General features: G+C 37.2%; 2 protein-coding genes across 2 annotated transcripts; one reads left to right on the top strand and one right to left on the bottom strand.

Moving 5' to 3' along the window:
• Nucleotides 1-1,752: 1,752 nt before the first annotated feature.
• LOC127163801 (calcium homeostasis modulator protein 1) lies at nt 1,753-5,735 on the bottom strand. The gene is made up of 3 exons (XM_051107240.1): nt 5,664-5,735; nt 4,054-4,639; nt 1,753-2,718 (listed from the first exon to the last, which is right to left on the bottom strand). Exons 2-3 carry the CDS (start codon nt 4,603-4,605, stop codon nt 2,026-2,028), a joined length of 1,245 nt encoding a protein of 414 aa, XP_050963197.1. The 5' UTR covers nt 4,606-4,639; nt 5,664-5,735; the 3' UTR covers nt 1,753-2,025.
• A 1,556-nt stretch (nt 5,736-7,291) lies between these two features.
• Nucleotides 7,292-10,552, top strand: LOC127169142 (inositol 1,4,5-trisphosphate receptor-interacting protein). Its single transcript, XM_051116309.1, has 2 exons — nt 7,292-7,423; nt 7,646-10,552. Exon 2 carries the CDS (start codon nt 7,647-7,649, stop codon nt 9,561-9,563), a length of 1,917 nt encoding a protein of 638 aa, XP_050972266.1. The 5' UTR covers nt 7,292-7,423; nt 7,646; the 3' UTR covers nt 9,564-10,552.
• The last annotated feature ends 662 nt before the right edge of the window (nt 10,553-11,214 follow it).

Below are 11,214 nucleotides of genomic sequence, written 5' to 3'. Positions count from 1 at the left end.
GCCCCATGCACGCATGCTGCTGCAGAAAACAAAAGCCGAAGGTGACAGACAAAACAAGCGTGTGAAAAACGAGAGTTAAAAATATAGGGCAGACTGAATGAGTGAGCGCAGTGACACGTATATGCAGCACAGCAGATCTGATGCAGATCATGTTGCTGTCTGACCTACTAAAGCACTGAAATGATCATAGCCTGTTTATGTTTAACCTAAGAATATAATTGTAGCTTTTAAACCGAGAAAGGCGGTAAAAAAAAAAACGAGACTCAGGCGACCAACCCCCAACACTAGTGCGGGATTCGGCTCTAGAGACAACAGCTGCTGCTTGCCTAACAACCATGTGCTCTCTGTGTCTCTGTTTGTGGCACTCAGCAATCTTGATGACTTATCGGTGGTGTATGAGTTCAGTTTTGTGTTAAGCAGATTATTTGCTGGTTATCTAACAAATCACAGGTTTGCATTTCGTTCTGAAAATGCCATGCACAGTCATGCAGGGGTTTCTTGGAGTGTTGTTAACTGAAACTAAAACTATTGAAAATAGTTTCAGGAACTGAAATTAATCTGAAATAACCTAAAACTATAAATATTAGATCAAAAACATAAGCTTAAATGAAAATTAAAAATGCTGCCTTGGCAAATAACTGAAATAAGCAAGTTTAAGTCAGCTCGAACTGAAATATTTATAAATAAAAGCTTAAAAAATTAAAATGACAAAAGCATATAACAGAATGATCAAAGTGTTCAAATTAAAAAAAAAAAAAAAAAAGATTAAAAAATATTATAATAGTATATAAAATAACACTGGTTTCTATGGAAGCCTGTTTCTGCCACTGAATAAGAAAAAGCTCATTGTGACCTTTTTCTCAGAATTAAACTCACATATCTGACTTTTTTTCTCAGAATTGTGAGTTATAAACTCGCAATTGCGAGTTATAAAGTCAGAATTGCGAGATATAAATTGACAATTCTGACTTTTTTTCTCAGAATTGCATGATATAAATTCACAATTGCGAGAAATAAAGTCAGAATTGTAAGATAAAAAGTCAAAATTACCTGTTTTTTTTTTACTTTTCTTCAGTGGCCTTAATGTGATTATTAAAATTAACAATTCTTTAAATATTTATTTATTTATTTATTGATAAATAAAGATCACATTTAATGTCTTGGAAACAAGTATGTACTATGCCATTTTTTATTTTTGCTCATTTTCAATTTTCAATTTTTTTTTTTTTTTTTTTTTGTGCATATTTTATTGTTTTAACCATAATAAAATATCTATAGTAATCGTTTATCCATAATAATTTTTAGGGATTTTTGGATGTTAGTCTTGTGCAGAAAATATTTATATTAATTTTCATCCAAAAAAAAAAAAAAAAAGTTTGTCCTCTAGTTTTGTTCCTAACAAAGTTTGTGGACTTGGTTTCAATGGTTAAACTTGGCTAATGTTGTCAGTAAAAAATCATATTAGAAATAAGAGATGTAAAGTGTCAAGTAAACAAACAAATGTTTACAGTAAATATTACAACAGTATATGTTTATTGTTTCATTTTCAGAGTATGCGCAAAGTATGAAAATGCTATTTTTCTGTCTATTAAGTGTTCATACAATGCTAAATATGAAATTAAACTTTAAAAAAAAAATGGTAGATACATTTTAGTAGAGAAATGATTAAATTCTTATCAACTAGAGAGCATAAAAAGTGTCAAATGTGGTGAGATGTACTGTATAGTGGCCTCTAGTGGCACAAACTGAAACAGCATTTTATTTAATATCTTGTGCTTTATTCATCTTTTGCTCACATTTATTTGTAACTTTTACTGACAGATATATTTTGCACTAAAAAGTGGCACGTCTTTAATAGAGCAAATGATGTACAGATCAAACTAGGATTAGCTTTTTGCTTTGGTTATATAATGTGAAACAAAAATATATAACTAAAAAGACCTTAATGTAATTTGATGGTTAAGACAACATACACTGGAAAAGCAATATAGCAGGATTTCTAGTCAGATGTAACATTGATATATTTTAAACCTTGGTATAATACACTGCCCATGCTTTCCTTTGAGTATTGCTTGGAGAAGAGACACCACCATTCAGGAATCCATTCTGGCTCGTGGTAGCATTGCTATGTTTATTCATAAAACCATTTTGTTCCATGCTAAAGCTGGCATTCTCATATCCCAAATTGCTTTGTCCAACATCAAGGCCAGCATTCACATAACCGTGTTTGAAGCCATTTTGGCCCTCATTAAGATCCCTTTTATCACCGACATTTCCATTTTGATTTTTGTTAGCAGTCATGCTACAATCGCCATTTTGTCCAGTGCTAGCATCTCCAGACTTTCTCAGACTCAGCGGAGGTTTGCACATGTGCCAGTCCCACAGCACCTTGTTCATGGTGTCCTGACGACAAACACCCATCAGTTTATCTTCTTCTGAAGCAGGTTTATCGTCATCATCGTCGCTATCATCTCCACGTGAATGATCGTGGAAGCTTTGAATCTCACCGCTAATACCCTCAAAGTATTGCTTGATGCAGATCTTGGCAAAACCTTTGGCGTGTTCTGTACAAGTTTCATCAAACATCTTGCGCTCTGTGTCGACATAGTGGGACCAGTATTTGGTTTTGAGAAAGGCGGCCTGAGTGAAGCAAGGACGAATGGCTCTTATTAGAAATGCAACAATTGTGATGATCAACAAGAACAACCATCCAAAAGCCTGGAACATTTAGAATACAGACAAACAAATATTAGTAACATTATTATTTTCAGCTGAATTTATGATATTGTACAATGTCATTACGAAGTTAGCCAACGCCAATAGTTTTTAAGGCTTGTGCAGAGTGCTACATTTTTGCATTAAACAAAGTAAGTTTAAGTTCCCTTTTGAGGGAACTCGAATTGCAACCTATAGCGGTCCCTTAAGGTGTTCCCCATAGCGACCCCTAAATGACACAGTGTCTTGTTACTGTCTCAGGGAACCATGATTGCATGCGTAACCTGAGAGGTTCCCTTTTGTGGGACTCGATTGCATCCTCTAACAGACGCTATGGGGAACATTTTCAGCGACTGCTAGAGGATGCAGTCTTGTTCCCTTCTCAGGGGAACCATGATTACATACGTAACCTGAGACGTTTCCTTTTGTGGGAACTCTAACTGCGTCCTCTAGTTTAAGTTCCCCCCGAAAGGGAACCATCATTACATGCATAACCAGAGACATTCCCTTTTGAGGGAACTTGAACAGTGTCCTCTAGCAGTCTTTTAAGGCATTCCCCATTGCGGCCGCTGGATGCAGTGTCTTGTTCCCTTCTCAGGGAACCATGGTTACATCTGTAACCTGAGACGTTTCTTTCAAGAGAACTAGAACTGTGTCCTCTAGTAGTCACTTAAGGCATTTCCCATAGCAACCACTAGAGGACGCAGTGTCACTTCCTTCTCAGGGAACCATGATTACATGTGTAACTTGAGATGTTCTCTTTCGAGGGAACTCGAAATGCGTCCTCTAGTGGCCTCTTAAGGCGTTCCCCACATTGACCACTAGAGGACACAGTGTCAACCATTCTCAGGGAACCATAGTAACATGCATAACCTGAGACGTTCTCTTTCTAGGGAACTCAAACTGCGACCTCAAGCGGTCTTTTAAGGCATTCCCCATAGTGACTGCTGGAGGCAGTGTCTCGTTCCCTTCTCAGGGAACCATGGTTACATCCATAAGCTGACATTCCCTTTCTATGGAATTTAAACTGCGACCTCTAGCGGTCTCTGTTCCCCATGGAGACCGCTAAAGGACGCAATTTTCTTAGGAAACTATAACTTTACATGAATAACCTGGGACATTCCCTTTTGAGGGAGCTCAAACTGCATCCTCTAGCTGTTTCTTAAGACGTTACGACTGCTAGAGGACACAGTGTCTCATTCCCTTGACAGGGAACCATGGTTAAATGCATAACCTGAGAGGTTTTTATATTTTATTTCAGTTAAAGTTTGTAATCCTGCTACTGTTTTGAATTAATATCAAGCAATGACAAATACTACGATAAGCAGATAATCTTACCTGCGAAATACAGCGTATGTATCTGGTGGCGGCCTCTCTTGATAAGATGTGCTGGCCATCATATATATGCTTGCATGGTATTTTGGCCAGTGTTCGTAACAGTTCCTCCTGAGACAGTCCATGTCCACTTACATTCTTGCCAAATTCGGACATGTCCAAGTCCATACTGTAGGCACAGAGGAAGCTTTTACCATCCATTAGAGTCACTGAGATCCAAACAGCTGGTGCGATGAGCGATCGCTGTGATATGGACACACACATGTAACGCATGACTGCAGGATCCTTCCTCCGCTGTCCCACCGGCCGTTTCCACTCCTCCGCCAGCATTGAGACATTGTTGTTCAGTACAAAACCCAAAAGGAAGAACCATATAGGTGGAATAACTAGCATGCTGATCCCATACGAGTAGTTGTATTCAGGAATACAGGGACAGTTGAATTCAAAAGAAGTGTAGAGCTGAGCGCTCGCCAGGGCCATTATGCCACAAATACCATTCATAAAAGACTCCTGGTTGGATTGGAGGATCTGGGCCATCATACGGAACTTATCCATATTGATATGTTGGTTGGTCTATCCTGATATTAACCTGTGGGAGAAGAAAATTTGTTACTTAAAGGGATAGTTCACCCAAAAATGAAATTTACCCAATGATTTACTCACCCTTAAGTCATCCTAGGTGTATACTAGGACTTTATTCTTTCAGACAAAAATAATCAGAGTTATATTAAAATATATCCTGGCTCTTCCAAGCTTTAGAATTTATGGCTATTGAGATTTTTTGAAAAAAGCCATTAAAGTGCATCCATCCATCATAAAAAGTACTCCACATGGCTCTGGATTGTTAATAAAGGTCTTCTGAAGTGAATTAATGCGTTTGTGTAAGAAAAATATCCATATTTAAAACTTCAGAATAAACATAATAATATCAACAGCCATTCACTGGCATTATAAAGCTTGGAGGAGCCAGGAATTTTTTTAGATATATAACTTCGATTGTATTTGTCTGAAAGATGAAAGTCATATACACCTAGAATGGATTGAGTAAATTATGGTGTAATTTTCATTTTTCGGTGAACTATCCCTTTAAGGGTCAATATTGATAGTTTACATGCAGAACATGTTTCATAAAAAGTTGTTTACAGTCTTAAAAATCAAAGTCCTAAAGTGATCCGAAGAACCTTTTTTTCCACTATGAAGAACCTTTTGTGCAATGGAAAGGCTTCATTCTTGGTAAAGTTTCTTTTTGCAAACACAGATGCCAATAAAAATATGTATAAAATTGATTAATTTAATGATGAAAAATGGATAACATCAGTTAACATGAACTAGCAATGAACAATACCTCTACAGCATTTATTAATCTTAGTTCATGTTCATCTCAACATTTACTAATACAAGGTTAAAAGGTCAAATGTTTTATCTGGTATCATTAGTTAATGCACTGTGAGCTAACGTGAATATTGTTTAACAACTAACATTACTAAGTATACAAATGATGTATATACGTTGCTCACTGTTAGTTCATGTTAGTTAAAGCATTACTAATGTTACCAAAACACTCTTACATGTAAAATTGTGCAGCAAAACGCTCAAAAGACAAATCTACTTACAGAATTTTGCAATGTTCTGCCAAATATTCATCTACCTGTGAAAGCAGAGGATTAGTGTTATCTGTTTCAAACCTCTGCTATCTCTCTCTGACACACTAAACAACATACAGTACACACCTTCTTCCTCGTGATGCAAAAGATTCTCAGCTCTTACTTGGAAATGTAATTCTGTTGATATACTTAATCTTCCGGCTGTTTGCATTTTTGTCCTTACAAACATTATGATTTCAGATTCAATGCACAAAAGCGTCTTTGTTTTTTATCATAGTATATATAGTTGATTGCATGTATTTACATACCTGGTGATACCATGGTAACAGGCAGTGTGACTCAGAGTGCATGCAAAGGCATTGACTCTCCCTATTCAAATTCATTCTTCTGTGGGATTGCAGGTAGACTAGTTGGAAAACTTTTAACATTTACAGTAATTATTAAATCAACCATATTTCCTTTAAAAATCTTAAATCCACACTCTACACTCCTAAAAATAAAGATTCCAAAGGGTGTTTTTACAGTGATGCCATAGAAGAACCATTTTTGGTTCCCCAAAGAACCTTTCAGTGAACAGTTCCTAAAAGAATCATTTTTAAGAACATTTTTTTGACTGTAACCTTTTCTGCATTTGAAAGGTTCCATGAATGTTCAGGGTTCTTCATAGAACCACGGATGCCAATAAAGAACCTTTATTTTTAAAAGTGTTATATATAGCAGAAAAATATGCATACCAATGCTAATGAAACATGGCAAGACAAAAGAAATCCTTAAGGTAAGGTCAAGATATAGAGATAAAAAAATATATATATTTTTATGTTTTGGTTAATGGTTCAACAAAAAGGCTCACTCATTCATATTAGATCAGTGTTTCCCAACCCTGTTCCTGGAGGCACACCAACAGTGCACATTTTGGATGTCTCCCTTATATTTCTGTTCCTCGAGTCTCTACTAACGAGATGATGAGTTGATTCAGGTGTGTTTGATCAGGAAAAGTTGGAAAATGTGTAGTGTTGGTGTGCCTCCAGGAACAGGGTTGGAAACACTGCATTAGATCACCAGTTCGTATAGAAACTTTTTGTTAGGTAACATCTATACACCTGAAGGTGACGACAATGAGTCTGAAGGTGTTGTGAGTGAATCTCAAATTACTTACTGAAGCGATTCATTCAAAAACACTAAATTAGCACTAAATTTTTAAACCCCGTTTCTTAAAAGCAGGACAGCTAAAGGATCATAATTACTTAAGTAATCAAAGACTTGTGTCTTAACAAGGCAAGTGGACACATGCACCATTAAAGAAAATAAAATCTAGCAACAAAGTTTTTAACTTCAAACAGTCCACATGCTTCATTACAGAGTCATCAACTTCAGTTTGCAGATTTTATTGAGACTTCTAAACAAAATTGCTTTTACAAAGAACAGAAGTGTATTTTTTTTATTTTAGAAGGGAAAATATATATTGGAGTACATTTTAGAGTTTATTTCAATTACTAAGTGATTCATATCTTTTCTTTTGGTCTATATGCAGCGATCAGACAAACTTGCATATATCATTGAGGTATGTTACCGGTGTACTATTTTAAAAAAGAGGAAGGGTTGTACGACAGCACAGTGTTCAGGAAGTGTGCTGTCAAACTCAGACTCTGACAGGGTACATCCTGTGCGAGAAGCAAAAAACCAAACTGAGAAACTTTTTCGGCCAATTTATCTTTACGGCTTTACACTGAGAGACGCGTTTTGTGTGCGTAAAGTTGGTGTTCTGAAAGGTAAGTTGTTTAATCACATATATAAAATATCCCTTAAGCAATAGTGGATAATGTAAATAAAAATATATATCAGAATGATGAACACAAATGCTACCACAACATTGAAGCAGTACAGCAATTCAATACTCAGTAGCTCATTCTTTATAGCTAATGATGTAGTTTATGGACTTCAAACTGTTAATTCAGCTTTGTGAGCAGGAAGTATCTTTTGTCCCCTCACAGGATGGAGGACACATTACTACATGTGTTTGTCGTGGTCGTCAGTCTGCTCCTCTCAAAGGATCCCAATGTCTTTCACGACCAAGAAGATGACATCATGGTGAGCATGCAAGACCATGAGCACTTTCTACTGGAGGAGGGGGCAAAGCTAGAACAAGGGGAGCACCGTGTTGCCATGGAGCTGCCACATTCAAATCAGGAAGAGTCACAAAGTCATCACAGGGTGCCAAGAGGAGAGGGGGACACGTCAGATGTTCAACAAATTACGCCAAATGTCAAGACCACGGTGCGGCACGAGGACCAAATGTCCCTGGTGGGAGATCAAAATGACTTCCTCCAAAAGGCATTTGCACCAGATGACCAGGAAATATTAGATTTTGACACAGACAAACAGACACTGCATATGGCAAAGGAAGGCCTAACACATGAGCATGTCAGCGTAGACCAGAATGTCTCTCAGGGGGATGCGGCACAGCCGGAAAAGCCACAAGCTGACCGGACTGACACCCAAGCTGATCAGGGTTTACTCGTCGACCAAAAAGTACCAACTTCAAAACAAAAGTTGTCAATGATAGCGCAAGAGAAACAATCTAGCAACCAAGAGGACACCTACGCTTGGTACTTTTGGAGGACACTCTCCTTGATTTCATTTTTCCGTTTTTTAAAGTTCCTCAGAAAAGGTACCAAGCCAGAAAGGAAGACGCTGAGATGCCTGAACGTTTCCCAAGTTTCAGATCTTGATTGTAAGACCTTAACTAGCTTCCATACCCAGTGTGTCCTGGTTCCACCCAATCACAGCTGGCAAACTTGTGAGTTTGTAGAGGGTTTTGTGAACGACCTACTGGAAGCGGTGAGGACTGCAGGTTCAGACATGGAGACCGAGGACTTTGTTGGCGTTGGCAGCTTGTATGAGCAATGGGCTTCAAGAAAGAGCATTGTGTGTGACATACATGTACCCATCATCCCTCCAAAGCCGTATAGCTTCGAGTTTGAGCTTTTGAAAGAAAGTAGAGGTTCAACCATCCAGTACTGTTGCAGAATCAAGATGGTCAAAGGTAGCGCCAGCTCAGCCACCTGCCCTTGCAGCAATTCCAACCTGGATGATGACGATACGTTATGTCTTATACATCTAGATAAAAAGGAAGATCACTTAACTGAAAATAACATTAACAACCTTCTATGCCAAGAAAACAGCTCGTATCTTGCTAAAACGCATGTTGTGAAATGGTTTAAAAAAGCCATTAGGAAAGCATGGGATGAGATCAGCCACAAGTATGAGTTTGAGCTAATATTCCGGAGTAGGGAAAATCCTGGAAGTCTGAAAGTTCGTTTCAGGTCAGGACGGGTCATTCTGTTCAACCTCACACCTGTGGTCAGGTTTAACGACTCAGATGTTCATCTGATCCCACATTCTGCCATATTCTCTGACACCCATTGGCCTGTATGTTTTACACGCTATGAAAATGCCCTTCTTCAACACATAACCAAAACGCTTCCAGACGACGCATGCCATATTCATTGTCTACAGATTCTTTCCTTCCTACACAAACATCAAACTGGCCTGACTGGACCTTGCGGGCTAACAAGCTACCACTTGAAGAATGCGCTGTTACATCTTCTGGTCAACAAACCCTCATCTTGGGATCTTGAGCAGATGGGTTGCAGGGTTAATGATCTGCTGACTTTCCTGCAGCAGAAACTAAAAGCTAAATCACTAAACCACGCTCTGGTTGGAAACCCTCTCATTCCTAGTGAAATTGGATTTCCTGAAGAGTTTAGAGTGGGAAAACCAATTAACTTGTTTTCGCCTTTATTGACAAATCAAGAGTTGTACTTAAAAACAAACAGACACTTACTGGAGATGATTAGAAACATGCCAGTGCTGATATATGAATATGGATCAATGAGAAGTGTTCTGTAAAAGAACCATTAGATAGTGTGTGCTGAAAATGTATTACATGTTGTAGATGTTATATTATGCATGTTGATTTCATGATGCATTCAGTCATTAGTTTTGTGGGAAAACAAGTGAAAAGACAAACAATTTGGTAAATTCAGTTTATCAGATTAACTTCAAGGCATAACCACATGGATCATAGGATGGCATCGAATCCTTAAAACATTTGCCAGCTGTAAAAGACGTCCTCTTAATAATCATCCGATTTCCAGAATAGCTCAAAGTCATTGTGGCCAGCTACAGAGAACTTGGGAATGGACTCCACAGTTTCCCGATCTGACTTTAAGTCCCAGGACTTACTGGTGATCATAGTCTTACCTGTCAGAAAGAAAAACTCAGTCAGTGAAAAGGCAATGAGAGTACAACAAACTTCATTTACACTAACCAGATGCAACTGGAGGAGCAGGACACGTAGTTGCACAGCAGTTACAGACAGATGCGTCACCATACAGCTCAGTCCACCTAAAGCATGCAAATATTTGCAATTACTTCTCCCAGACTGCTGTGGATGCATGGTCATTTTAAGTGTTTGTAAACTCACTTCTTGGTTTTTGCATTGTATGTGCATGACTTGGCACTTGGTGTTGGAGTCTCTGGTCCGAATTCCAACTCACAATGCATAAACATGGTCTACTCAATGAAAGAGGCGTTTTTAAAGAGGGCAGAACAAATATGCATTCAAATATTTCATGCTTGTACCTTTCTGGACTGTGGCAGAGAAACCATGTTTTTAAACAGGAAGGCTGCAACACAAAGTCTCACAGTCATCTTATTAATAGTGGTGTAAAACTTTGTCATAGCGCTGTTCTTACTGTCCACCAGGCATCTATAAAGAGACATTAAAGTTGAAATGAAACCAAAATTGTAATCATGCATTCTCCTTCTCAGTTATGACATGAAAGTTGAAACGGCTTATACAATAGTCAAAATAAAAAATAAATATAAATATTATATATCCATAGAGTTTTCATTTTAACCATTGGTTATTGCTTGGTTTATTGTTGCTGGTTTGGTGTGGGGGGCTGATTGTAGAGTACATTGAGCCAAGCAAATCTAAACTATGGTCAAAATTAACCCAAATGTGACCCTGGACCACAAATCCAGTCATAAGGGTTATTTTTTTGAAGTTGAGATTTATACATTATGAATAGATAAGCTTTATTAAATGTGTAGTTTGTTAGGAGACACAACCGTTTGAAAATCTGGAATCTGGGGGTGCAAATTGATCAAAATATTGAGAAAAAAAAAAAAAAAAAAAAAAAAAAAAAAAAAACACAACCTTTAAAAATTGTCCAAATTACAATGAGACTAAGTTTTGATACAGGTAGGGTACAAAACTTACAAAAATATTGTCATGGAACATGATCTTTACTTAATATCCTAATTTTTGGCATTAAAAAAAAAAATAAATAAATATTTATATTATATATATATATATATATAAAATATTATATTATATTATATTATATTATATTATATTATATTATATTATATTATATATATATATATATATATATATATAGACCTATACAATGTATTTTTGGCTATTGCTACAAATATACCCATGCTCCTTAAGACTGGTTTCGTGGTCCAGGGTCACAATTTGTATTACATT

The sequence above is a fragment of the Labeo rohita genome, chromosome 1 (assembly GCF_022985175.1).
Source record: "Labeo rohita strain BAU-BD-2019 chromosome 1, IGBB_LRoh.1.0, whole genome shotgun sequence".
Lineage (NCBI taxonomy): Eukaryota > Metazoa > Chordata > Actinopteri > Cypriniformes > Cyprinidae > Labeo > Labeo rohita.
Note: the sequence above shows the minus strand (reverse complement) of the source record. Positions and strands in the feature narration are given on the sequence as shown.

Bases quoted from the DNA above. Each gene is read 5' to 3' on its own strand.
- LOC127169142 (XM_051116309.1), top strand. From the start codon at position 7,647: ATGGAGGACACATTACTACATGTGTTTGTCGTGGTCGTCAGTCTGCTC.
- LOC127163801 (XM_051107240.1), bottom strand. From the start codon at position 4,605: ATGGATAAGTTCCGTATGATGGCCCAGATCCTCCAATCCAACCAGGAG. The intron at 2,719-4,053 runs GTAAGATTATCT...TAAATGTTCCAG, and splicing joins ACATACGCTGTATTTCGCAG to GCTTTTGGATGGTTGTTCTT.